This window comes from Nycticebus coucang, chromosome 22 (genome assembly GCF_027406575.1).
Source record: "Nycticebus coucang isolate mNycCou1 chromosome 22, mNycCou1.pri, whole genome shotgun sequence".
Taxonomy (NCBI): Eukaryota; Metazoa; Chordata; class Mammalia; order Primates; family Lorisidae; genus Nycticebus; species Nycticebus coucang.
The window spans coordinates 36,574,236-36,598,974 of NC_069801.1; the positions used below are offsets into that span (position 1 = coordinate 36,574,236).

At 42.3% G+C, this 24,739-nt stretch overlaps 1 protein-coding gene across 2 annotated transcripts; it reads left to right on the plus strand.

Moving 5' to 3' along the window:
- Positions 1 to 5,354: 5,354 nt before the first annotated feature.
- YBX1 (Y-box binding protein 1) lies at positions 5,355 to 23,978 on the plus strand. 2 transcript variants are annotated; one of them, XM_053576969.1, is made up of 7 exons: positions 5,355 to 5,870; positions 6,567 to 6,630; positions 13,599 to 13,632; positions 16,269 to 16,358; positions 16,678 to 16,980; positions 17,871 to 17,953; positions 23,713 to 23,978. In XM_053576969.1, exons 1-7 carry the CDS (start codon positions 5,717 to 5,719, stop codon positions 23,945 to 23,947), a joined length of 963 nt encoding a protein of 320 aa, XP_053432944.1. In that variant the 5' UTR covers positions 5,355 to 5,716; the 3' UTR covers positions 23,948 to 23,978. The 2 variants fall into 2 exon arrangements, with proteins under 2 accessions (XP_053432944.1, XP_053432945.1); XM_053576970.1 differs by lacking the exon at positions 16,269 to 16,358.
- The last annotated feature ends 761 nt before the right edge of the window (positions 23,979 to 24,739 follow it).

The following is a 24,739-nucleotide window of genomic DNA, read 5'->3' on the forward strand; positions in this document are numbered from 1 at the left end:
GAAAGATCTCTATAAAGAGAACTATGAAACGCTAAGAAAAGAAATAGCTGAAAATGTTAACAAATGGAAAAACATACCATGCTCATGGCTGGGAAGAATCAACATTGTTAAAATGTCCATACTACCCAAAGCAATATACAATTAAAGCTCCACTGTCATACTTTAAAGATCTTGAAAAAATAATACTTCGTTTTATATGGAATCAGAAAAAACCTTGAATAGCCAAGACATTACTCAGAAATAAAAACAAAGCAGGAGGAATCACGCTACCAGACCTGAGACTGTACTATAAATCAATAGTGATCAAAACAGCATGGTACTGACACATAAACAGAGAAGTAGATGTCTGGAACAGCATAGAGAATCAAGAGATGAATCCAGCTACTTACCGTTATCTGATCTTTGACAAGCCAATTAAAAACATTCAGTAGGGAAAAGATTGCCTGTTTAACAAATGGTGCTGGGTGAACTGGCTGGCAACCTGTAGAAGACTGAAACTGGACCCACACCTTTCACCATTAACTAAGATAAATCACTGGATTAAAGATTTAAACTTAAGACATGAAACTATAAAAATACTAGAAGAGAGTGCAGGGAAAACCCTTGAAGAAATCGGTCTGGGTGAGTATTTTATGAGGAGGATCCCCTGGGCTATTGAAGCAGCTTCAAAAATACACTACTGGGACCTGATCAAACTAAAAAGCTTCTGCACAGCCAAGAACACAGTAAGTAAAGCAAGCAAACAGCCCTCAGAATGAGAGAAGATATTTGCAGGTTATGTCTCGGACAAAGGTTTAATAACCAGAATCCACAGAGAACTCAAACGTATAAGCAAGAAAAAAACGAGGGATCCCATCGCAGGCTGGGCAAGGGACTTGAAGAGAAACTTCTCTGAAGAAGACAGGCGCACAGCCTACAGACATATGAAAAAATGCTCATCATCTTTAATCATCAGAGAAATGCAAATCGAAACTACTTTGAGATACCATCTAACTCCAGTAAGATTAGCGCATATCACAAAATCCCAAGACCAGCGATGTTGACGTGGATGTGGAGAAAAGGGAACACTTCTACACTGCTGGTCAGAATACAAATTAATACATTCCTTTTGGAAAGATGTTTGGAGAACACTTGGAGATCTAAAAATAGATCTGCCATTCAGTCCTATAATTCCTCTACTAGCCATATACCCAGAAGACCAAAAATCACATCATAACAAAAATATTTGTACCAGAATGTTTATTGCAGCCCAATTCATAATTGCTAAGTCATGGAAAAAGCCCAAGTGCCCATCGATCTATGAATGGATTAATAAATTGTGGTATATGTACACCATGGAATATTATGCAGCCTTAAAGAAAGATGGAGACTTTACCTCTTTCGTGTTTACATGGATAGAGCTGGAACATATTCTTCTTAGTAAAGTATCTCAAGAATGGAAGAAAAAGTATCCAATGTACTCAGCCCTACTATGAAACTAATTTATGGCTTTCACATGAAAGCTATAACCCAGTTATAACCTAAGAAAAGGGGGAAAGGGAGGGGAGGGAGGGTGATTGGTGGGATTACACCTGTGGTGCATCTTACAAGGATACATGTGAAACTTAGTAAATATTCAATTAAAATTTATAAAAAAAAAAAAAAAGATGCTGTGGGAGCAGAGTGGGGAGACTAGGGGTGAGAGGAAGAAGTGACTTTTGAGGTGTTGACAGATTGGTTGGGATTGGCCATATGATCAGGAAAGGGAGAGCTTCCTGGGAAGAGGGAACTCTGTTCTTAGGCTAGAGTCTGTTACAGAGATGGCGACAAGGTAAGAGTTATTTTTTGCAAAGGAGATGCTTAGGATGAATATCCTGGCCCCTTATACCACTTAAAGGCAGACACTAGAGTTGTTCTGTGGTCACCATGGAAGGCTGGGTGGTGTCAGCTCCCAGGATGGCACAGGGACTAGCAGAACTCTGGAGTTGAGAGCTGCCATGTTGGATGGGGGATGAGATTGAACAGTCTGCTTCAGGGCGATCTCTGCTATGGTAGAAAAGTGGCTACAAGAAAACTAGTTTCTTTTTTAAACAGCTCATCTCCACACTCATTGAGCATGAAGACAGCTGAATGAAGTGATGGAAGGAGTAAGTAATCATCCTTTTTTTTCTTTTTGAGAGTGCTGTGGTGCCATACCTCACAGCAACCTCAAACTCTTGGGCTCAAGCGATTCTCTTCCCTCAGGTTCCCAAATAGTTGGGAGTATAGGTTCCCACCACAACACCCGGCTATTTTTAGAGACAAGGTGTTGCTCTAGCTCAGTCTGGTCTCGAACCTGTGAGCTCAGGCAGTCCACCCTCCACTACCTCCCAGAGTGCTTGGATTATAGGCATCAGCCACTGCATCTGGCCCAGTAATGATACTTTTTTTTTTTTTTTGAGACAGAGTCTCATTCTGTCACTCTGGGTGGAGTGCGGTGGTATCGTAGCTCACAGCAACCTCAAACTCTTGGGTTGAGCAATCCTCTTGGCTCAGCCTCCCCCATAGTTTGGGACTGCAGGTGCCCTCCACCATGCCCAGGTAGTTTTTCTGTTTTTAGTAGAGACAGGGTCTTGCTCTTGCTCAGGCTGGTCTTGAACTCTTGAGCTCAAGCAATCCACCTGCTTTGCCTCCCAGAGTGCTAGGATTACAAGCATGAGCCGCTGTGCCTGATGTGCTGACCTTAGAGTAACATTTGAAAAATACTAGGGCGGCTCCTGTGGCTCAAAGGGGTAGGGCACCAGCCCCATATGCCAGAGGTAGTGGGTTGAAACCCAGCCCCAGCCAAAACTGCAAAAAAAAAAAAAAAGAGAAAAATATTCAGAATCTGTTTTCCTGCTTGAGAAGCCATCTCTTCAAAGTATAGGGGAGGTTGCTCACTTATCCTTAGGGGTGTTGCTGCAATTTCTCAGTGTCTTTGTAACCCAAATTTGGGAAAAAGCTCTAAAGCCTAGGAGGCATGCTTTTAAGTGTCTTCAGTGTTGGCAGAACTGCCTCTTGAGGAAAGATTTTCTTTTTAACATTCAAAAGTCACCTATAGCTGGAACAGATGAATAGCAGCTAGCTCTGGAATCCACCTGCTCTCCATCCACATTGCTGCCGGAGGTCTTTTTTACCTGGAATGTTGGTGGAGCTGCCCAGATGACCTTTCTGCTTCCAGTACTGCCTTTTCCCATTCATTTTCTACACCGTGTCATTCATTTAACAAATGCATTAAGGTATTATGGCTATTTGCTCAAGCAACTAGCCATAGTTGAGTCTAGTGGGGATGATTTTAATTAGAGGAATGAGTGTATCAGGATGGGAGGAACTCTTAATCTAGTAACACCTGAACCAAAACCTAAAGGATACAGAAGCAGGTAAAGGGGAAGAAAGTAGAAAAGAAGTTATAGGTTGAGGCTTGGTGCCTGTAGCTCTGTGGTTAGGGTGCCAGCCACTTACACTGGGGCTGCTAAACAAGGACAACTATAAAAAAAAATAAAAAATAGGGCTCCTGTAGCCCCAGCTACTTGTAGGCTGAGGCAAGAGACTCACTTAAGCCCAAGAGTTTGAGGTTGCCATGAGCTGTGACACGCCACAGCACTGGACCAAGGGCCACGTAGTGAGACTCGGTCTCAGAAAAAAAAAAAAAGAAGTTACAGTTGAGAGGATAGTATGAGATAGTTCAGAAGGAGCAATGGCTAAAAGAGCACCTGGAAGATTGGACAAGGAATGTAAAGAGTGGGGAGGTAAGTTGAGAGAGGACTATCCTAATGGTAAAGGTGGTAGATGTTTTCAAAACCTTCTGGCTGTTGTGGTGGGGAATATTAGAGTAAGAAAGAGGTAGAGAGTATGGTTTTGAGGCTACAGCAGTGTTCTAAGTAGGAGGGCGGGAGGGTCGGGTCAACAAACTATGCTCCCTGTTTTTATGGTTTACAAGCTAAGAACGAGTATTTTGTGGCATCTAAAAAATTCTATAACATTCATATTTCAGTGGCAATAAATAAAAATTTTGCAGCACAGGCACCCTTAGAGGCTGCTTTCAGACTCTAAATGTGACTAGTAAGACAGAACCAAATGCCCTGTCAAGTTTAAAATATTTTCTACTTCACCCTTACAAAAACAAGTTAGTACATCCCTGCTCTAAGCAATAGGTGAGGAATGCCAAGAGTAGTGGCAGTAAGAATGAAGAGACTCTGGATGGACATTTCGAGTTTTCAGGACTGACTCAGGGAGGCCGTTAGGAGGTGGAATTGACCATACCGATAGGAATCTAGAATATTGCACAAACCTAACTGGTTTCCTTACTTCTTTACATCCCACTCTGCACTCGACAGTCATCTTTTTAAAGATGCCACTCCCCACTTACAAATCACAAATTACCCTTCTAGATCTTGCCCTCAGGATAAATTTCAAGTTAAGTATACCTAATTGAGCCTGTTTACCTCTATAATCCAATGTGTCATCCTTCTCTTACCGGACTACTTGGATTTCCCCTGAGACACAGGCCACCACCACCCCCACTCCCCCCCTTTAGCCCTTTGCATAACCCTTCTAGTGCTTGGAAAGTTAGCGCTTTCCCCTCTGAAAACGCTTTGTGCTTTTGCAGTTCTGGAGTGTTTGATGTGTTAAGCTGTTTAAATTTCTGCCTCTATGGGAAGGCAGAAACTCAAATTTTAAGTATTCCATCACCAACCGATAATAGATGCTTAATAAAGAACGAGTGAAGGCGGGTGGAGGACTTAAGTAACATCAGGTGGCAGCCTCAGTTTTATGGTTTGTGAAACGTGGACAGTAATCCCTATTTTACATGGGTGTTAGAGTAAAATCCAGGGTGGAGTGTTTAGCTTGTTCAATAAACGTGAATTTGTATTACATCTGATCGTGGCCAATACAAACAGACGTGAATACTTAAAACACATTCTTTATAAAACGGTAAAACAGATCAGAAGGCAGGTCTCCACAGGGTCCACTCCCGCCCTAAACATGCTGGTCCCACCACGGGTATTACTCTAGTACACACTCTTCGAATGCTTACGTTTAAACAATTGCAGAAATCCTCGGCTGTGCTGCGAGTACACAGCCATTAAAGAAAAAAACGACTCTATGCCCGCAGTAATGATCTGATATCAGAAGGTCCATGTGTGGAACAGGGAAGGAGGCTTATCTCTCCTCGAGGGGCTAAGGTGTCGCCCGGGTCAGGCCAGTTAATCCCCGCCCAGCGTTTGGGCTTGCCTTTTCTTCAGCAGGTACGTAACCCCTGAACCCGTGGCCCGCCAAAGCGGCTGCCTGGTGAAAGTCGCGTTCTCTCTGTCCATCCTCTCGGATACTCTATGGTTCTCGTGGTGTCTGCTCTAATTCTAGTTCCGGTCTCTATGGCGGCAGCGGAGGCAGGAACGGTTGTAGGTCGGCTGAATTAGCCGCCTAAGAGCCAATGAGAATGGAGGAGTGACAAAGTATTAGCCAATAGGAGGCAGGAATTGGGGTCAGGTGGTGAGATTGACAGCACTTCTGGCCAGTGAGCAATGCCGAGGGCGGGTCGCTCATAGGGCTTATCCCGCCTGTCCCGCCATTCTCGCTAGTTCGATCGGTAGCGGGAGCGGAGAGCGGACCCCAGAGAGCCCTGAGCAGCCCCACCGCCGCCGCCGGCCTAGTTACCATCACACATCGGGAGGAGCCGCAGCTGCCGCAGCCGGCCCCAGTCACCATCACCGCAACCATGAGCAGCGAGGCCGAGACCCAGCAGCCGCCCGCCGCCCCCGCCCTCAGCGCTGCCGACACCAAGCCCGGTACTACGGGCAGCGGCGCAGGGAGCGGTGGCCCGGGCGGCCTCACATCGGCGGCGCCTGCCGGCGGGGACAAGAAGGTCATCGGTGAGGGCCGGGTAGAGCCGGGGGTGGGGCCGTATGGAAGCCTGGCAGCGGAACCGTTAGCCAGAGTTGGGCGAGCCAGCGGGCGCGCGGCCGGCGGGCACCGACTCCGCTGCGCGCGGCTGCCCCTCCCCCCGAGCCCCCCCCACTCTCCTTCGCGGGGGCCCGCCCGCCCAGCAGGCGCGCGCGCGCGCGCCGCCTCCCGCGCCCCCTATGGACCCCGCGCCTCCGCGCGCCCCTCCCCCTGCGGCCACGAGCCGACGACCGCGTGTGCGGTAGGGTCCCCTCCCCGCCACCCGGCCTCGTGCGCTTGGGCCCGGCACGCCGTTGTTCCTGACTTCTCCACCCAGCTCCCTTCCGCGTGTGCCCCGAGGGCGCGGCGGGCCGCCTACGCAGGCCGGAGTGGGCCGGGGCGGCTTCCCCTTCCTTCACGTGCTCTCCGCCGGCGGCCTGCGCACACGCCCATCTTGGTCCCGCGCCCCTGGCTTGCCCTGGGGCGCCTCGCAGCTTCAGATTCACCCACGTGTACGGCAAAGGCGTCGTCGTGGCCCCAGCGCGGCCCCGCGGACAGTCTTTGGAAAGCAAAGGGTGTCAGGTGGCTACGGCCGGCCGCGCGCGAGGAACCAGATACAGAAGCCGGGCTGTTGTAGAAGGGACATGTGGTAATCGTGGGATGTTTTGCTTTGTTTTCTTTTCCAGCAACGAAGGTTTTGGGAACAGTAAAATGGTTCAATGTGAGAAACGGATATGGTTTCATCAACAGGTGAGCTGCCCTACTCTGAAGCCTCCATTCCCCCTTTTTAGCGCGTTTGCTGCTCCGTAGGCTTTCCGGGGCTTGGGTTTGTTTCAGGCTTCCGTTGGTACACACGGTCGTGTTTTGAAGAGTGGTTACTAGTCTGGTATATGGGTGTGATTTTTGTTTGATGACTGGGAGTGGGGATTAGTGGATCTAGAGGTTGTCTTTGTTTTGCAGTTAAATACTAATTTGAAGCTAATTTCAAAGGCTTCGTAAATGGTTTAAAGCAAGTTAAAAGGCAAGCAGAGTCAATGAACTGTTAAGGTAAACTTGAGAAGCTACAGTCATGTGCGTTGTTATTCTAGTCATCCTTTTATACTTTATTAAAATTGGTATTTGAGAATGTGCTCCCTTGATTAACATAAGTATTTAAACCTTGTTGACCTTTTTGTGGTAATGTGATTTGACATGTCAAGTACAGAATGTTTTGTCATCTTTACTATAAGATTAATACTGCCTTTGTTTAACATTTCAAATGTACTGTCTTTTTAACATCTCGGATATTTTTCATACTGAGACTGCTTTGACCAGAGAGCTGTTACCATTTGCTCATAGAGTAAATGACGTATCGGATAAGATACATTCCTTTTCCTTCCTCAGTTTTTATTCTCCTCCTTCCTTGTGTTCAAATCATATTGATAAAATCAGTTTTTTTAAAGCCCTGGCTCTAGTTTGGGTGGCTATCCTCCCAGGAAATTTAACATTGTTCCTCTTACTACTAGAGTAATAAGATAAAGCTGCAAACTACATCTTTAGGATTTATCCCTAAAATTGTTTGTAGCAATATTGGTGATAACAGCAGTGTACTCGCTGTACTCTCCATGGGTTCCCTTGTGAGCCAGGCATTTCCAAGATGGCTGCCAAGGCTAGTAGTGCAGTTGCCTGGGTGTAGAGCACAGCTTGTGCGTGCCAGTAGCAATCTTGGCGTTACAGGTAGGATAAGTATGGTGCCATTTCAGCATTTTCTTAAATTCTTCCTTCAGGGGGTGTTAACAGGTGATTAAAAGAGAACACTTAAGAATACTTGTGAAGTGGACAACAAATGGGTGAAATCAGGCTAAAAGACAGACATAATTGTCTAATAAAAGAAACCAGTCATTGATCAACCATACATAATTTTGGAAACACTGAAAGCCAGAAATTATAGGCATTCTGATTTGCGGTTGTAGGGGAAGGTGGTGTTTCTTCCAAGATCTTTAGGATTTTCCAGTTGTCTTAACTGTTTGCCTTCCTCACAGGCCAAAGCTACACTTCGGATTAATTTTATGTGGTCTCTTGAATTTAGTAGTGTTTCAGTTAGAATTTCCCTCTTAACTTTGATTTTTCTTAAATCAACGGCTTTCAAATTTCAGCATGCTTACTATGAGGAATGTTGGAAATGGCAAGGCTCTGAATTCCTCCTTCAAGCTTTGGATTTGTTAGGTCTGGGTACGTTTTTAACAAGAATTTCAGGTTCATGGTCTGTGTGACATACATTCAAAATCATTGCTTCTAATCTTTGATCTACTGTAATGATAACTCTGCATTTTAGAGGGGACTGTAGCTTGCAGCCTTTTCAGTTTATAGAGTGTAGTTTTTGTATGTATTTAAGAAAAAAATTATTTTTTTTATTTTTTTGAGACAGTCTTAAGCTGTCACCCTGGATGGAGTGCTGTGGCATCATAGCTCACAGCAACCTTCAACTCTTGGGCTCAAGTGATCCACTTGCCTCAGTTTTTCTATATTCAGTAGAGATGGGGGTTGGGGGGATTCTGGCATTTGCTCAGGCTGGTCTTGAACTCCAAGCTATCCTTCCGCCTCTACCTCCCAGAGTGTTAGAATTACAGGCGTGAGCCACTCACCTGACTATTTAAGAAATTTTAGGGGCGGCACCTGTGGCTCCAGGAGTAGGGCTCCGGTCCCATATGCCGGAGGTGGCGGGTTCAAACCTAGCCCCGGCCAAAAACCACAAAAAAAAAGAAAGAAAGAAATTTTAGGATATGCTTTTTATATTGTAGTTCATCGAGTGGACATTAAGGTTATGTATGTCATTTTTTGAAGAGTTTTTATCCAAGACAAAAATAATTCTTTACATTTTGCAAGTATTTTATGAGGTATCTTTCTCTGAATATCTGACTTGGAAACAATTCAATTGCTTATCCTCTAGGATAAGTTAAGTGTAAATTGGCTTTTGATGATCCTTTGTTTGGACTATCCTAACCTCTGTTTTGTCACATTACCTTATTAAATGTGCTTTATGTTTCTAAACTGGTTGCTTTAAGGATGGTGAAACTTATGCTTTAAAAAAATCTGACTCCTGTTAAATCAGGGGAGGCTTAATCAAGGAAAATGTAGGTCTTAAATGCAGTTTGGAAGCTAGCAGTTGGTTGTATATATAGTTCTCGTAGTAGAGCAAATAACATACAGGGCTGGAGGCACCTAGCTCTCCTTAGGGAGGACAGAAAGGAGGAGGTAACTTGCCCTGCCCTGTTTCTTTATAAAAGGGAGGGTGCCGGTTTGTTTTTTTTTTTTTTTTTTGTAGAGACAGAGTCTTACTTTATGGCCCTCGGTAGAGTGCCGTGGCCTCACCCAGCTCACAGCAACCTCCAACTCCTGGGCTTAAGCGATTCTCTTGCCTCAGCCTCCCGAGTAGCTGGGACTACAGGCACCTGCCACAACACCCGGCTATTTTTTGGTTGCAGTTTGGCCGGGGCTGGGTTTGAACCCGCCACCCTCGGTATATGGGGCCGGCGCCCTACCGACTGAGCCACAGGCACCACCCATGGGGTGCCATGTTTTAAGTGTTCGTTCCCGCCTAAATTATCACCTATAATGAATTGTTACAACCATATTTGAATTATTTCCTTAAGGGAATCATTTCCCATATGATTATATTGTGTACAAGAAGCTAATTAAGAAAAGCAGAAAGCTTTCAATATAGCAAAAATTTGGGCTTTGTTAGACTGATCGAGAAATTGTGAGAAATTATATATTCCTTTGCATTCTGAGTCTACAAGAGATAACTGGACTATGTGACTAGAGGGAGTTATTAGCCACCCCCTCTAAATTACTGTTTGATTTTATTAGCTATTAAGGATTGATCCATATTCACCAAACTTCATGAAAGATTACCATGAATTGCTCAGTGATGATTTATTTTCCAATGGGACATGCATGCAACTTTTATAGTGACCAGAATGGGAATACTTCTCTGTTATTGAGTGCTTAAAAATGCCTAATGGTTCTAAAGTTTTGAGGTGAGCAAGGAATTTGGAGCAAAAGGAATAGAGAAGAGGTCATACAGTGACTTTTAAAAAATTGGAGTTACTAACATTAAAAATTTAAGAGATGACACCAAAAATAATCCAGATTGTCATATTTTTAATATTGGAACTTTAGCTAGTTTGAGGAGCCTGTGTTGACATATAAATAAAAACCAACTGGCCCTGAGTATTGTCACCACCTTTTAGATGGGGCATACATTCTTTTTTTCTTTCTTTTTATAACCAGTCTGTTCCACTTAGTTGTCTTATCTTGATGACTCCCCTTCCCACTGAGCCTCTATATATGCATTTAAGTTTATTACCTAGGGTCTAAGAAGATGTAATAAACCAAGCTAGGGAAAGGCTTAGCTATTTCCTGTTTAGAAACATACTTAGTCATGCCTGTATAACTAAAAGGTGACTTCTTTCACACATTGAAGCACCAGTACTGTTAACTCTGAGGCACTAAGAAATGTTACTTGTCCAGTTAAGTGGCAGCGTTGGATTTGAACTCTTGTGTTCTGATTTGGCATTTGTGTTCACCAGCGGTTGTTACGCTATCTCTGAAGTAGACTGAGTCCATCTTCAGTTTGGTTGTGTTCATATACAGATAAGTTCTTCAGATGACTATTCTTAGTCATTAGTCATTGAAAGACTTACGGTCTGTAAGCGTGTCACTGGGGTTTCTCTGTGCTGACTGCTGGTTCCCTGGATGTGAGGAGCTTAATTCTTTATACATTCTGGTTTATGAAATTTAGAACTAGTTTAGTGTGCAGGTCAGCTTTACAAATTAAGAGTTGCTCATGGGACTTTATCTCTTTGGAATCTTTTGTGGGGGTTTTTTGTTTGTTTGTTTGTTTTGAGACTCTGTCACCCTTGGTAGAGTGCTGTGGTGTCACAGCTCACAGCAAACTTCAACTCTTGGGCTTAAGCGATTCTCTTGCCTCAGCCTCCCAAGTATCTGGGACAACAGGCACCCACCACAACACCCAGCTATTGTTTGTTGTAGTTGTCATTGTTGTTTGGCAGGCCCCAGCTGGATTCCAACCCACCAGCTCTGGTGTATGTGGCTGATGCCTTAGCCCCTGAGCTACAGAGGCCAAGCTAAATCTTTTGTTTTTATATGGCCTGGAGAGTGAGAATGGGTATCATCTTTGTTGCAGAGTATATGATCTCACAAAGCCTAAAATGTGGATCTGTTGCCCAGGCTGGAGCACAATGGCAGGATCACAGCTCACTACAATGTCAAACACTTGGCTCAAGCTGTCTTCCCACCTAGACTCCCAAGTGGCTAATGTGTGGGTTTTGGTAGAAAAAGTGTAGCTTTGTGGAAAGATGATTGACTGATACTGACTTGATCGTGGTAGGTCTGTCTATTAGCTATGTAATTTGTGGGAAGTCCATGAAAACTAAATAAATGTTGGCATTAAGGAAGGCTTAAAGATTTGCCACCCCCCCCCCCCAAAGAAAAATCTTTTCATCTTAAAATTTCCTGGAGTAGGGCGGCGCCTGTGGCTCAGTCGGTAAGGCGCCGGCCCCATATACCGAGGGTGGCGGGTTCAAACCCAGCCCCGGCCAAACTGCAACCAAAAAATAGCCGGGCATTGTGGCGGGCGCCCGTAGTCCCAGCTACTCGGAGGCTGAGGCAAGAGAATCCCTTAAGCCCAGGAATTGGAGGTTGCTGTGAGCTGTGTGAGGCCACGGCACTCTACCGAGGGCCATAAAGTGAGACTCTGTCTCTACAAAAAAAAAAAAAATTTCCTGGAGTAAACAACTATTATACATTTGACCCTTGGACAACATGGGTTTGAACTGCAAGGGACCACTTTTATACATAGATTTTTTTTCCAATGGATATATTTAGAATATTTTTCAAAGATTTGTGACAATTAGAAAAACTTGGAGATGGTTACTTAAACAAATATTTTGGGAGAAGGGTGTAGAGGGCTTGGTAAGTTTAAAGTATAAGAAATGCTTTAAAAATCCAGAAAGGAAAAAGTTGTGTCAAGAATGCATAAATACAGAGATACTAGCATATTTTATCATTTACTACCACAAAATAGATGCAAATTTATGAAGTTAACCCTGAAATAGATTTTCTTTCATCTAGCTTAATCTCATTATAAGAATACAGTATATAGGGCAGCGCCTATGGCTCAAAGGAGTAGGGCGCCGGACCCATCTACCAGAGGTAGTAGGTTAAACCCAGCCCGGGCCAAAAACTGCAAAAAAAAAAGTATATAATACATCTGATAAACGATGTTAGCTTATCAGTTGGGCATCAGTTATAGATGTATTAATGATTGAGTACCTATCATGTTGCTTCAGTATGGTGGCTGCTAGTAGAGAAAAAAAAAATGAGGCATGGTCTATCCTCCATGACTTCCTTGCAGTCCAGTGGCAAGGAGAATCTAAAACTAATTACCTTGTCTGTAACCACCACCCTTAGTTAAGGTATGGTGAAGGCATATCTGTGCCTTTTGATTCTCAAAATGTACCATGAAGGGCAAGGGACAGTACTGGGGGTGCTTCCATTCCCTTTTCTGGAACATTAATGGTAACTAAAGGTTAGAGCATAATTGTAGATGGCTATTTTTGGCATCTTATTTTTTGAGACTGAGTCTCACTCAATTGGCCTGGGGTAGAGTACTATGGCGTCATAGCTCACAGCAACTTCAAGCTCTTGGGCTAAAGTGATCCTCAAGATTTCAAAATTATCTTGTTCACATAAATTAAAAATGTTGTTAAGTTGTGACAGTCCAGGCTATCACATTCAAGTCAGAATTAATCTAGTGTGGATCCTATGTTAAAAATAAACTCGTCAGTCTAGATGATTATAACTTTTGTTCCCTCTGTCATTAAACGCTAGAACCATCTCACTCTGACCTACTGATGGGTCACTAAAGGCCTAGAAGTCTATTTTTCCTATTGGTACCATCACCTTAATCCCAGTCTCCCAAGATTTAAAAAAAAAAAGATATTGTCCATTTCTTCTTTACTCTTAACATCCAGTTATCCACAATTCTTTCCCGTTTTTGCCTCAAGGATATCTCAAATACCTCCTTCATACATGGCCTCTTAGTCTAGGCCATCATCAGTTCGAGCTTCTGGAGTAGCTTTTATAACTGACTTCCTAGGCTTCTCTTTTTTACATTCAGGCTTACCACCCAACGACCATCATTTACATTAGGGTTCTCTTTGTCCTACACATTCCAGGGTGTGCAAGGGGTTATGACTTTAAGGAAAATTAGGAATTAAAGATGGTGAATCCTCTTGCTTCCGCCTCCCAAGTAGCTGGGACTGCAGGTTAAGGTTGGAATGAGAAAGTAATTCCTACCTGTTGGTAGCCATGCTCTCTAGAGGCAAAAAGAGTGGGGTGTGCCAGAACATAGTTAATGTTTAATAGGGGGAGTAGCAGAATGTATGTTGATAGTCATTGCTGCCCTCTTAATTGTGGCTTGGTAAGTCGCACTTTGATTTCTTACAGGGATTGCAGTTATAACTGTTGACATTGCTTAGTCTTTAAAGGAGAGTTCATGGTGCCTTTGTATGTTTCTTTCCTAAATTTCCTGCTAGCTGGCAACCAGGAAGTTTGGGGAAATAGTGTACCAGTCACCAGGTGTATTCTTAAATCTTTGGCAACATGAAATATGTTCCATTTTCTAACTTGTTGAACTTGGTTCTGTCTTGCAGGAATGACACCAAGGAAGATGTATTTGTACACCAGGTGAGTGCTTATGTAGATACTTGCACCTCTGAGTAAAAGTTTGGGGGAAGAAAAGGGTTTGTCTTTTCTACTGTTGTTCCTTGCAAAGGTCATTAAGTCCAACCCCTAGTTAATCTAGTTCTTACACTAAGTAGTAGCATACTTAAAATGTATACATTGAAACATTATATTGGAATTCACTTAAAATAGGTATTTCAAATTGATATTTCCTGTTAGCTATAGCTTTGTAAAATGTTGAATTTGTCCTAGTGGCACTGAATACTTCATACCTAATTCCAGATAAATAACCTCCACGATTCTAAACTTGAACTGATGTTGCATAAGTACTAAGTTTGGCAAGAAATGTTCAGCTGCTGTTAGGGCTACCATTAGGGACAAATAATCTTGGGAAAGAGGTGCATGCAAAACAGTAATTGAAGTAGGTATTAGAAAACAAGCAGAGGAGCATATTGGTCCTTATGCTTTTTCTAAAGTACTTTGAATGGGTAGTGCTTTTTGTTTTTAATCTTTGAAGAGTCTTAACTGGTTTGAATAATGAACAATAAGGAATAATAAGGAGGTTTGAAGGTTTAAGGATAAATGAAAGGTGGTAGGTGCAGCAAAGTTGGTAATTGCTTATTAGATAATTTTTAGATCGGCTTCTTCCAGTGTTACGGAAGAAGACTAATGTAGGGTAAGTGCTATATGCTGAACTTTCTCCTCATGTATCATTTAACGAAAATGTTTTGACAATGCATGGAAAATAAGGAGTCAAGACTATTGCCAAAGCAAGCCACTACCATGTGACCACTAATGTCTTAAGCTTAAGTATGTTATAGGCCCTATTGAACTTACTCTCAAAGGTATGAATGGGTAGGAAAGATGTTTGTATATGGATGCTCTCCTATGCAGTTTTTTCACTAAGACCGGTGAAATATTGTCAACTTATGTTAAATTATGTTAATAAACTTTTTAACCACTTTTTAAATACTAGATTATAGAAATCAAAAGACCTAAAGTCATTTTCCATACTCACATGTTTGTTCAGGCAATGGGCTTGGATGACAGCATGCTTCTTAGGAAGGGCTGTCTTAGGTTGGTGCTTTGTAGCTCTCTGACGTGTCCTATACAACACTCATTGACAATCAAGGGGGAAGCCAGATCAATTTCTAGTACATCCAAAACCCTATCAGATAATCCCAGGGTCAAATGTAAGTATGGAATCATTTAAGTTCTAAATGTAAATAAATACAGTAATACTTAGATAAATAATTATTTTAAAGCAAATGTTTAAGAAATTGGTATTCTTTTTTGGGTAAAGACAATTCACTTGTTTCTTTATGTTCAAAAGAATATGTAGACGTACAAACAAGAGACAGCAAGGATTGTCAGTCTTGCTGCCTCTTGGCAATCCTTGAGGGTTGGGATGGGGGGTTAGAGGTGTTGACTGAATGCAATATGAGTTGGGGGATTTTATTTATCCATACTTCTGCTATCCCCTGTGACTGCAGGTAATTGATAGTTGGCTATATGTGAAATGTATGAAAACTATGTGACAGTTTAGATGACAGATGAGATCAATTATTTGACTTCACCTAGTTGTACCAATTCACAAGGTGTCACCAATATGCTTTCCTTTTTATTTGGAAGTGGTTTCAACATGTTGTTTCTTGAGACTTTAGCTGCTCAGGTCTTAGTTGTGTATCAAGGAGACTGCAGTTCTGGGCAACTTAGCATAATTGGCCTCAGATTTGTTGGTTTTCCTGCCTCTGGAATGGAAATGCGTGAGTGATCCTGTAATGGAAACCACTGTGATGTGGAATGAACACGGGATTTGGAATCCCAAGACCTGCATTTAGAAAATGTCTCCGCTGTGCTGCATACTTACCTGACTTTTTTTTAAAAACCTGTTAACCTGTAAAAAAGGAATAATGATACCTCACATTCTCTGTCATAATGAGATTGAATAGACAACATGTGAAAGAACTTTATAAAATATTACATAAAAATGCGAGGTATTATTTTTCCCTTTTGCTTTACCTTCAACAGGAGACATAGAAGTAATAGATCTCTAATGTTACTTCAGGGGCGGTGATAACCAACAGTCCTAAAGAATGACATAGTTAATACATGTGATTTGCATTTCCATTGAATTATCACAGGTTGGAAGGGATTTTGGTTGACATTTGTTACTGAGTTTGATATAGTAACAGGGACAAAGTTGGTTTGGTCAACTTTGAAGCATACAAATCCAAACTCGCCTGTCATCTAAACTGGCCCTGTGTGGGGCTATCTTATATTAAGTGCAGTCGTTGGGGGATAGGTGGATATCTTCATTTTGTTCAAAGTCACATATAAAGCTTTTACAAAAAGCATTTTTAAAAATATATATGTAGTAGTGTCTGTCATAGGTGTTAAATTACTTGCTTTAGTTTCGTAAATAGTGGTAAAATTCTGGGGCCTTGTATTGGAGTATTTTGGTTGAGGATGGGGGTAGTGTGGTCCCTGTACTCCTAAATTTCTTGACAGTTTGGTCTAAAGTATATCTTAAAGATTTAAGTGTATATCCAAGCTGAAATATCGACTCTGGTACATATTAAATACAAAAGCACATTATTCTCCCCTGTTAATCTATTTTTGGAATGTGATATTACTAGACTGCCATAAAGAAGAATAACCCCAGGAAGTACCTTCGCAGTGTAGGAGATGGAGAGACTGTGGAGTTTGATGTTGTTGAAGGAGAAAAGGTGAGGATGCTTTTTGTGTAAAGGTTTGACCAGTATGGAAATATTTTGGAGATCTCATCTGTTAGGGTGGTGGTTCTAATGTGGATGGATGTGTTCAGGTGACCACATGAACACAGGTGCATCGAGCCTAACGTGCTGGCGGCAGTTAGAGGGCATTGTCTTTAGAACAGTGAGGAGCTGATACTTAGTCATTCCTATGCACCCCTGGCTATGCAGACTCCTCCCCTTTGCCCCCTTTTTTCCTATTGCTTTGTGTGAGATTTGTGGAAAGTGTTTTGATTTCCTTTGTTGCCATCAATATATATAATGGCTTTTGTAGGGTGCGGAGGCAGCAAATGTTACAGGCCCTGGTGGAATTCCAGTTCAAGGCAGTAAATACGCAGCAGACCGTAACCATTATAGGCGCTATCCACGTCGCAGGGGTCCTCCACGCAATTACCAGCAGAATTACCAGAATAGCGAGAGTGGGGAAAAGAACGAGGGATCTGAGAGTGCTCCTGAAGGCCAGGCCCAACAACGCCGGCCCTACCGCAGGCGAAGGTTCCCACCTTACTACATGCGGAGACCCTATGGGCGTCGACCACAGTATTCCAACCCTCCTGTGCAGGGAGAAGTGATGGAGGTAAGTTTCACCCAAAGAAAAAGGATCAACAATAACATGTAATAACTTGATAACTTTCAGCAGGACTAGTTCAAGGAATGTCCTAGAGTTCTTTCCCTACAATGGAGCTACTAATCATGATTCTTTTTTTTCCTTAACTTGGCTATAAATATGCACGTCTGTTTCTTGTTCTCTATTCTGTTTCATTGGCCTATGTGTTTTTGTCGTTGGGGTTTTTTTTTTTTTTTTGGCCGGGGCTGGGTTTGAACCCGCCACCTCCGGCATATGGGACCGGCGCCCTACTCCTTGAGCCACAGGCGCCACCCTTTTTTTTTTTTTTTTTTTTTTTATTGAGACAGAGTCTCACTATGTCACCCTCAGTAGAGTGCTGTGCCGTCACAATTCACAGCAACCTCAAACTTTTAGGCTTAAGCAATTCTCTTGCCTCAGCATCCCAAGTAGGTGGGACTACAGGTGCCCAGCTATATTTTTGTTGCAATTGTGATTATTGTTTAGCTGGCCCAGGCCAGGTTCGAATCCACCTGCCTCAGTGCACCATAACCACTGTCCTACAGGCACTGGGCCATTATGCGTCTATTTTTTAATACCAGTACCTTTTGTCTTTTTTTTTTTTTTTTTTTCCAAATTAATCTGAGGGTACAAATGTTCAGGTTATATTGTTTTCCATTATAAGGTAGAGTTTAACTTAGAGTTGAGCCCTTTACCCAGGGGGCATGCAACACATTGATTCTTATAGGAAATAACAAGGATTAATAATTTGTAGTGTAATCACAATTACTAGATGATTGGGTTTGTAGGAGTTTTGTTAACTCTTGTATGCAGATTTGTCTTGTTGGGTTTTTATTCTTATGTTACTGATCCAATAGGCTTAATATCCATTGTCTTTTCAGGGTGCTGACAACCAGGGTGCAGGAGAACAAGGTAGACCAGTAAGACAGAATATGTATCGGGGTTATAGACCACGATTCCGCAGGTATGGTCCATAATAACCATTTATTTAAATTAAATAAATTTAATAGAAATTTAATAATTTCTATTAAATTCCTCAAGCATGTGTTAGGACTCAGCATCATGCTTCTCCTGCAGTCTTTGAGTCCCTTACCTTTTAACACCTAACATTTTCTTTCATCAGATACCTAAGAGGTGAACCTGAAGTCAGTTATCTTTGAGAAAGTGTTCTTTGCATCTTTGGCTCTGGTTAAAAACAGCTTGTATAAATGAGATCTACTTTATGTATTTCTTTTTAATGAGGGTATGGAATTTCAAATTTTCTATTCATGAACAGGTAAGAGAATAGTTTAAACCACATTGTCTTTTAAACCTGCCTCCTTGGGAAAGAGAAAGGTAAAGGTAATCTTTTATTACCTTTTATTACCTGAACTCTACCATGGCATCAGTGAAGAATCGGTAGAGTAAATTTTTACCTGTGAGAGGAGATATAATTTTCCATTATCACTTTTCAGTTTAGGTATGCACTTTTGCACTTTATCGTTTTTGTTGTGGTTGTTATTGTTACCCTAAAAAGTTGCAGGATGGAATCATACCATTAAGAATTTACATTTTGAGGGGTGGCACCTGTGGCTCAACAGAGTAGGGTGCTGGCCCCATATGCCGGAGGTGGCAGATTCATACCCAGCCCTGGCCAAAAAATGCAAAAAAAGAATTTGAGAAAAAGAATCCCAGTTCTGGAATATCATTAAATAATCTACTTATTAAGATGATTATTACATTGGTTGAGGAACAATTCCATGAGCCAAGTGTATTTTAGTGCATCCTGTAGTGCGGTCTGTGGCAGTGTTCATTCCTAGTACCATAGTGGTTGGGATAGAATAAGACTTAGCTCAAAACACAGAGTCTCAGTATGTGCTCCTTAGAGTTGACAGGTAACACTCAAGAATTAAACAATCTAGTTACAACACCTCGTGATTGATTATACTTATGTAGCAAACTTTAAATACCCAATTTTAAGAAACAAATTTGTTGCTGTAAAAATAACACAACCTACAGAATGGGTTGTAACTGTAAGAGAGAGGGTGTCTCTGTATGTAGTTCTGACAGTTTATCAAAGTTGGAGTATTCATTGAAGCTTTAGCAACCAGGGAAACCCAGTTGAGGTTATACTACAGTATAGATTAATAAATGTATATTGACAATTTTGTGAGAGCAGCTAGTGTCTTTGTACCTATTCTTTTTTGTATTGATAGATGTTCTTTTTATTACAAGGTGGGGTCTTAGCTAGTTCACTATGATCGAAGGCTTCTAACTCACCACCAGGTGCTAGATGTCAGTGGTTGATGGGTTCTTCGCTTACCAGTGGAGAAGATTATTTTTGCTGACAAATTTTGGGATTTTATTGACCTTTGACTATGGCTCAAACTATTTTAAACCTAGGCATCCTTTGTTTTTACTTTCCTTTTTTTGAAACAGGGTTGTCCCTCTGGGAAGGCTAGAGTACAGTGGCCCAGCTATAGCTTACTACAGCCTTGAACTCCTGTTCTCAAGATGAAGAGATCCTCCTGCCTCTGCTTCCCAAGTAACTTAAGACTGCAGTCATGAGCCACTGCACTTAGCCCACACTATGATTGGTTTTAAAATAGGCTCTCATGGCAATCTGTCCATTAAGTCTGTGGGAACCAACAACAAAACCTTTGGTTTACTTGTTCTTGCACTGAAAGGCTGCTTAAACTTTCTGCCCAGTTTCATCGTTGTCTTTAAAAATGAGCACAAGTCTTTGGTGTTGAGTGTTCCAGTTTTACTAATGTTTAATAAAATGTATTGTTTGTCTTTATATTGACAAGCCTGAGGGCATTTGGTTGTGTTATGTAGAGATATCAAGCCTTACCTTTAGTATAAAAGTTTCTGCATTTCGGGCGGCACCTGTGGCTCAGTGAGTAGGGCGCCGGCCCCATATACCGAGGGTGGAGGGTTCGGACCCAGCCCCGGCCAAACTGCAACAGAAAAATAGCCGGGCGTTGTGGCCGGCGCCTGTAGTCCCAGCTGCTCGGGAGGCTGAGGCAAGAGAATCGCATAAGCCCAAGAGTTAGAGGTTGCTGTGAGTTGTGTGACGCCACGGCACTCTACCCAAGGGCGGTACAGTGAGACTCTGTCTCTACAAAAAAAAAAAAAGTTTCTGCATTTTGGTTGGGGTTATACATTTACAGTTCCATTTTTCAATGTATATAGTAGTTGACAATGCCAGGTAATTACTTTAGTAACACATAATTGCTTTGAAGTTGGCAGTCAAGGTATTAATAACAAGGCTTTCCAGACTGGCCGGCATCTTTTGTCCAAATGAATAGTAAATGAAGCATGCTGCCCCTGATGCAAGGAATGGTTGGTGAAATCCTGCGTGGTATGGGTTTAAGAACAAATTGAAAAGGAAATTTTTTTTTTTTTTTTTTTTTTAGACAGCCTTAAGCTGTCGCCCTGGGTAGAATGCTATGGCATCACAGCTCACAGCAACCTCTAACTCCTGGGCTCAAGCGATTCTCCTGCCTCAGCCTCCCAAGTAGCTGAGACTACAGGTGCCCGCCACAATGCCCAGCTATTTTTTTGGTCGCAGCCATCATTGTTGTTTGGCGGGCCCCAGGCTGGATTTGAACCCGCCAGCTCAGGTGTATGTGGCTGGCACCTTAGCTGCTTGAGCCACAGGCACCGAGCCATGAAAAGGAAATCTTAAGGCAGGGCTTGTAGTATGTCAGTAGAGAGCTTTGTAGGAGTTTTGCTGAAAAGTAGACAGGGGTAGTAGTAAGGTAAAACTGAGGGCAAAAAGAATTTTTGATGAGAAATAACTGCTATTTGTAGGCTGAAGGAATTGCATAGAAGAGGACAATTGATGTCAGGAAAGTGTCTTTGAGTCTTAAGCTAAGATGGGTTTAGGTCCACAAGTGGAAGTGTTGGCCTTTAAGAATATGGGTGCTTCCACATTAAGAAACCGGAGTATATGGGCACAGATATGTTAGTGGGAACTTGGAAAAAGTCTTTGGTTAAGGGGGATACAAGTGGAAGGCTTGGGACAAAGATGTGAAATTATTATTTATAAGTAATGGGGTAACAATCACAAATGTGAAGTGAGTTTACCTGGCTTAGCTTTTTTTTTTTTTTTTTTTTTTTTTTTTTTTTAGAGACAGTATCTTACTATGTCGCCCCCGGTAGAGTGCTGTGGTGTCATAGCTCACCTCAACCTCAAACTCTTGGTCTCAAGGGATTCTTTTGCCTCAACCTCCCAAGAAGCTGGGACTACAGGCACCTGCTATGGCTTAGCTCTTTTTCTAGCCATTTGAACAGCAAGCTCAGGATGAGCTGAGAACTGAATTTTTGTGGCATGGATTTGTCCTAATGAAGGCACAAGGGCAGGAATTGATGGAATTTATATGTTTGGATGAAAAAAGAAAAATAATAAGGAAGAATGAGATTAACAGTTCTTGGATCACTGAATGATTGGTCCTAGTGGAAGTTGAAAATGGGAGAACAAGAAGGAATAATCTAGGAAAAATTGGAAGAGGCATACTTGGAGATTCATGCTTTACAGCTGAGAAAACTCAGGTAGAAAAGAACTGGATGGGGGCTTGGCACCTGTGGCTCACGTGGCTAAGGTGCCAGCCCCCATATACATGAGCCTGGGCCTGCCAAAGAACAATGATGGCTGTAACCAAAAAATAGCCAGGCATTGTGGCGGGTGCCTGTAGTCCCAGCTACTTGGGAGGCAGAGGCAGGAGAATCGTTTGAGCCCAGGAGTTGAAGGTTGCTATGAGCTGTAATGCCATGGCACTCTACCCAGGGCGACAGCATGAGGCTCTGTCTCAAAAAAAAAAAAAAAAAAAAAAAAACCTGATGGGAGACCAACAATCCGCACGCCTAGGTTATTAGAAATTATTATTTGCAATCTCATAACCGCAACAGAAGAACGGTAAATGGAACAGGATCTAGCATACGATTGAAATCCTGCAGTTTTTAGAAAAACATTGGAATTATTAACTTGGGAACCACAGGGATGCAGTTAGGACACTTGGACACTACACAGGAGAGGCAGAGCAGTTTTGCTTAAGATTGACCCTCAATTCCAAAAGAGGGAGATGTGATAAGTAGACAGGAGTTGGGGGGGTGGGTAAAAAAGGAATGTGCGAAGTTAAGTGCGAATTAGAGCCCATGGTGACGAATAGATGTAGAATGCCTGATACTAATTTTACTCCTGAGGCTTTCTCTGACATTACTAAGCACCAGCCAAAAAAAGTCCTAGAGCATTTTCCTTGGTGATTAAAAGTCTTGGTATCTTCAATTCAGGCCATTGATAATATTGGCTCATGCCTATAATCCTAGCACTCTAGGAGGTTGAGGTGGGTAGATCTCCTGATCTCAGGAATTTGAAGCCAGCCTGAGCAAGTGCAAGACTTCCTCTCTACTAAAAATAGAAAAAACAACCACGCATTGTGGCGGGCACCTATAGTCCCAGCTACTTGAGAGGCTGAGGGCAAAAGGATTGCCTGAGCCCAAGAGTTTGAGATTGCTGTTGAGTTAAGACGCCACAGCACTCTACCCAGGGCAACAGAGTGAGACTGTCTTCAAAAAAATTTTTTGTTTTATTTTGTTTTTAGAATATACCAGTTAATTTTTACTTTTTAAAAGGTACAACTCAGTGGCTTTCAGTATATTCATAAAATTGTGCAACTTCTACATTCTCCCCAGCAGTGTTCCACTTTTTCCACATCCTGGCTAACCCTAGTTATTCTGTATTTTTATAAATAACCATTCTAGTGGGACTGAAGAGGTATATGATTGTGGTTTTAATTTGCATTTCTTTTTTTTGTTTTGTTTTGTTTTTGTTTGTTTTTGGCCAGGGTTGGGTTTGAACTCGGCACCTCCGGCATATGGGACCGGCGCCCTACTCCTTGAGCCACAGGTGCCGCCCTGTTTTGTTTTTTTTTTAATTTGCATTTCTTTTATGACAGTATGATTGCTGTGTGCTTTTATTTGTATGAGGGGAGATACTTTATTTCCTGCCTTCAAAACTGGTTACCATAAAGCCATTTTAAAATCTTTAAATGAAATCAGACTATCTCACTTTTAGGTATTTCAGGATTACTTTTGTATTATACTGTGGGCAGAAATTTGCTAGTTTGTTAAAACCTGTTGTAAATACTCATCTTTCAGTTTATACTTCATCTCCTTATATAAAACCAACCACGGGGTTGGCGCCTGTGACTCAAAGGGGTAGGGTGCCGGCCCCATATACCAGAGGTGGCGGGTTCAAACCCAGCCCCAGCCAAAAACTGCAAAAAAAAAAAAAAACTCCACCACGGCGCTAGCTACATACACCTGAGCTGGAGGGTTCAAATCCAGCCCTGGCCTGCCAAACAACAATGATGGCTCTAACCAAAAAAAAAAAAAAGAAAGAAATAATAGCTGGGCATTGTGGTGGGCACCAGCTACTTCTTGGGAGGTGGAGGCAGGAGAATCACTTGAGCCTGAGAGTTGGAGGTTGCTATGAGCTGTGATGCCAAGGTGACAGCTTGTGAGGCTCTGTCTCAAAAAAAAAAAAAAAAAAAAAAAAAACCAACCACACTCCTTAGGAAACAGGAACCAAATTTCATTTTTGCTAAATTGCCTACAGACTACTTGATGAGGAGAATGAGCAGATAGTGATTTAGTTGAATGAAGCAAGTGTTAGAACTGGTGGATATGTTGAATAAAAACGGTCTTTTCATTCTTAAGCTTATGCAACCTTTGTTTTAGGGGCCCTCCTCGCCAAAGACAGCCCAGAGAGGACGGCAATGAAGAGGATAAAGAGAATCAAGGAGATGAGACCCAAGGTCAGCAGCCGCCTCAACGTCGGTACCGTCGCAACTTCAATTACCGACGCAGACGCCCAGAAAACCCTAAACCACAAGATGGCAAAGAGACAAAAGCAGCCGATCCACCAGCTGAGAATTCGTCCGCTCCCGAGGCTGAGCAGGGCGGGGCTGAGTAAATGCCGGCTTACCATCTCTACCATCATCCGGGTAAGCAAGCCTAGATTGTTCTTTACACCTCAGCCTGGCAGTCACGAGTAGTGCACATCTCATTTTATTAACACAGGGGGAGTTAAGCCAGTTCACAAGATAACATAAAACATTTTAGGGTGGTGCCTGTGGCTCAGAGAGTAGGGTGCCGGCCCCATATACTGAGGGTGGTGAGTTCAAACCCAGCCCTGGCCAAACTGCAACAACAACAACAAAAATACAAAAATAAACTTAATTAAAAAAACAAAAACTTTAAAAAAAAAGACATTTTATTCACAGTGTCTCCACTCTAGTCTTGAATAGCAAAATTCGAGTTTAGGAATATTGTGTGTTAGAGCCATATTTGGTCCCTTAGTGAATTCTCAGTTGTGACGTCTGGAAATGTGTGAATATTAGAAAACCTTTTGTCAACTTTCCTGGTTTCTATCGCTCTAGCTTATTTGTACACTTAATTTTTGTTGCCCTTAAATTTCCAAATTAAAGAATTCTTTGCATTTAGCTTTATATATTATACTGAGAGGGGAGTAATTGTGTGACTACTGGCACTGTGGGTGTTTTATCCCCTCTGTACTAGTTTCTGGGTGGCAAAAGGAAGAGAACTCCATCCGTAACACATTGCAGTGTCTGCTCCCATTGTGAGTCACTGTCTTAGGTTAAACAGATATGAGGTTTGTTACTGTCTTCCTGTGGTTGATGTGATCTGGAGCATTTGATACACTAAATGGAAATTGTGATGAGTTCCGTATGATAATCTTCGATTT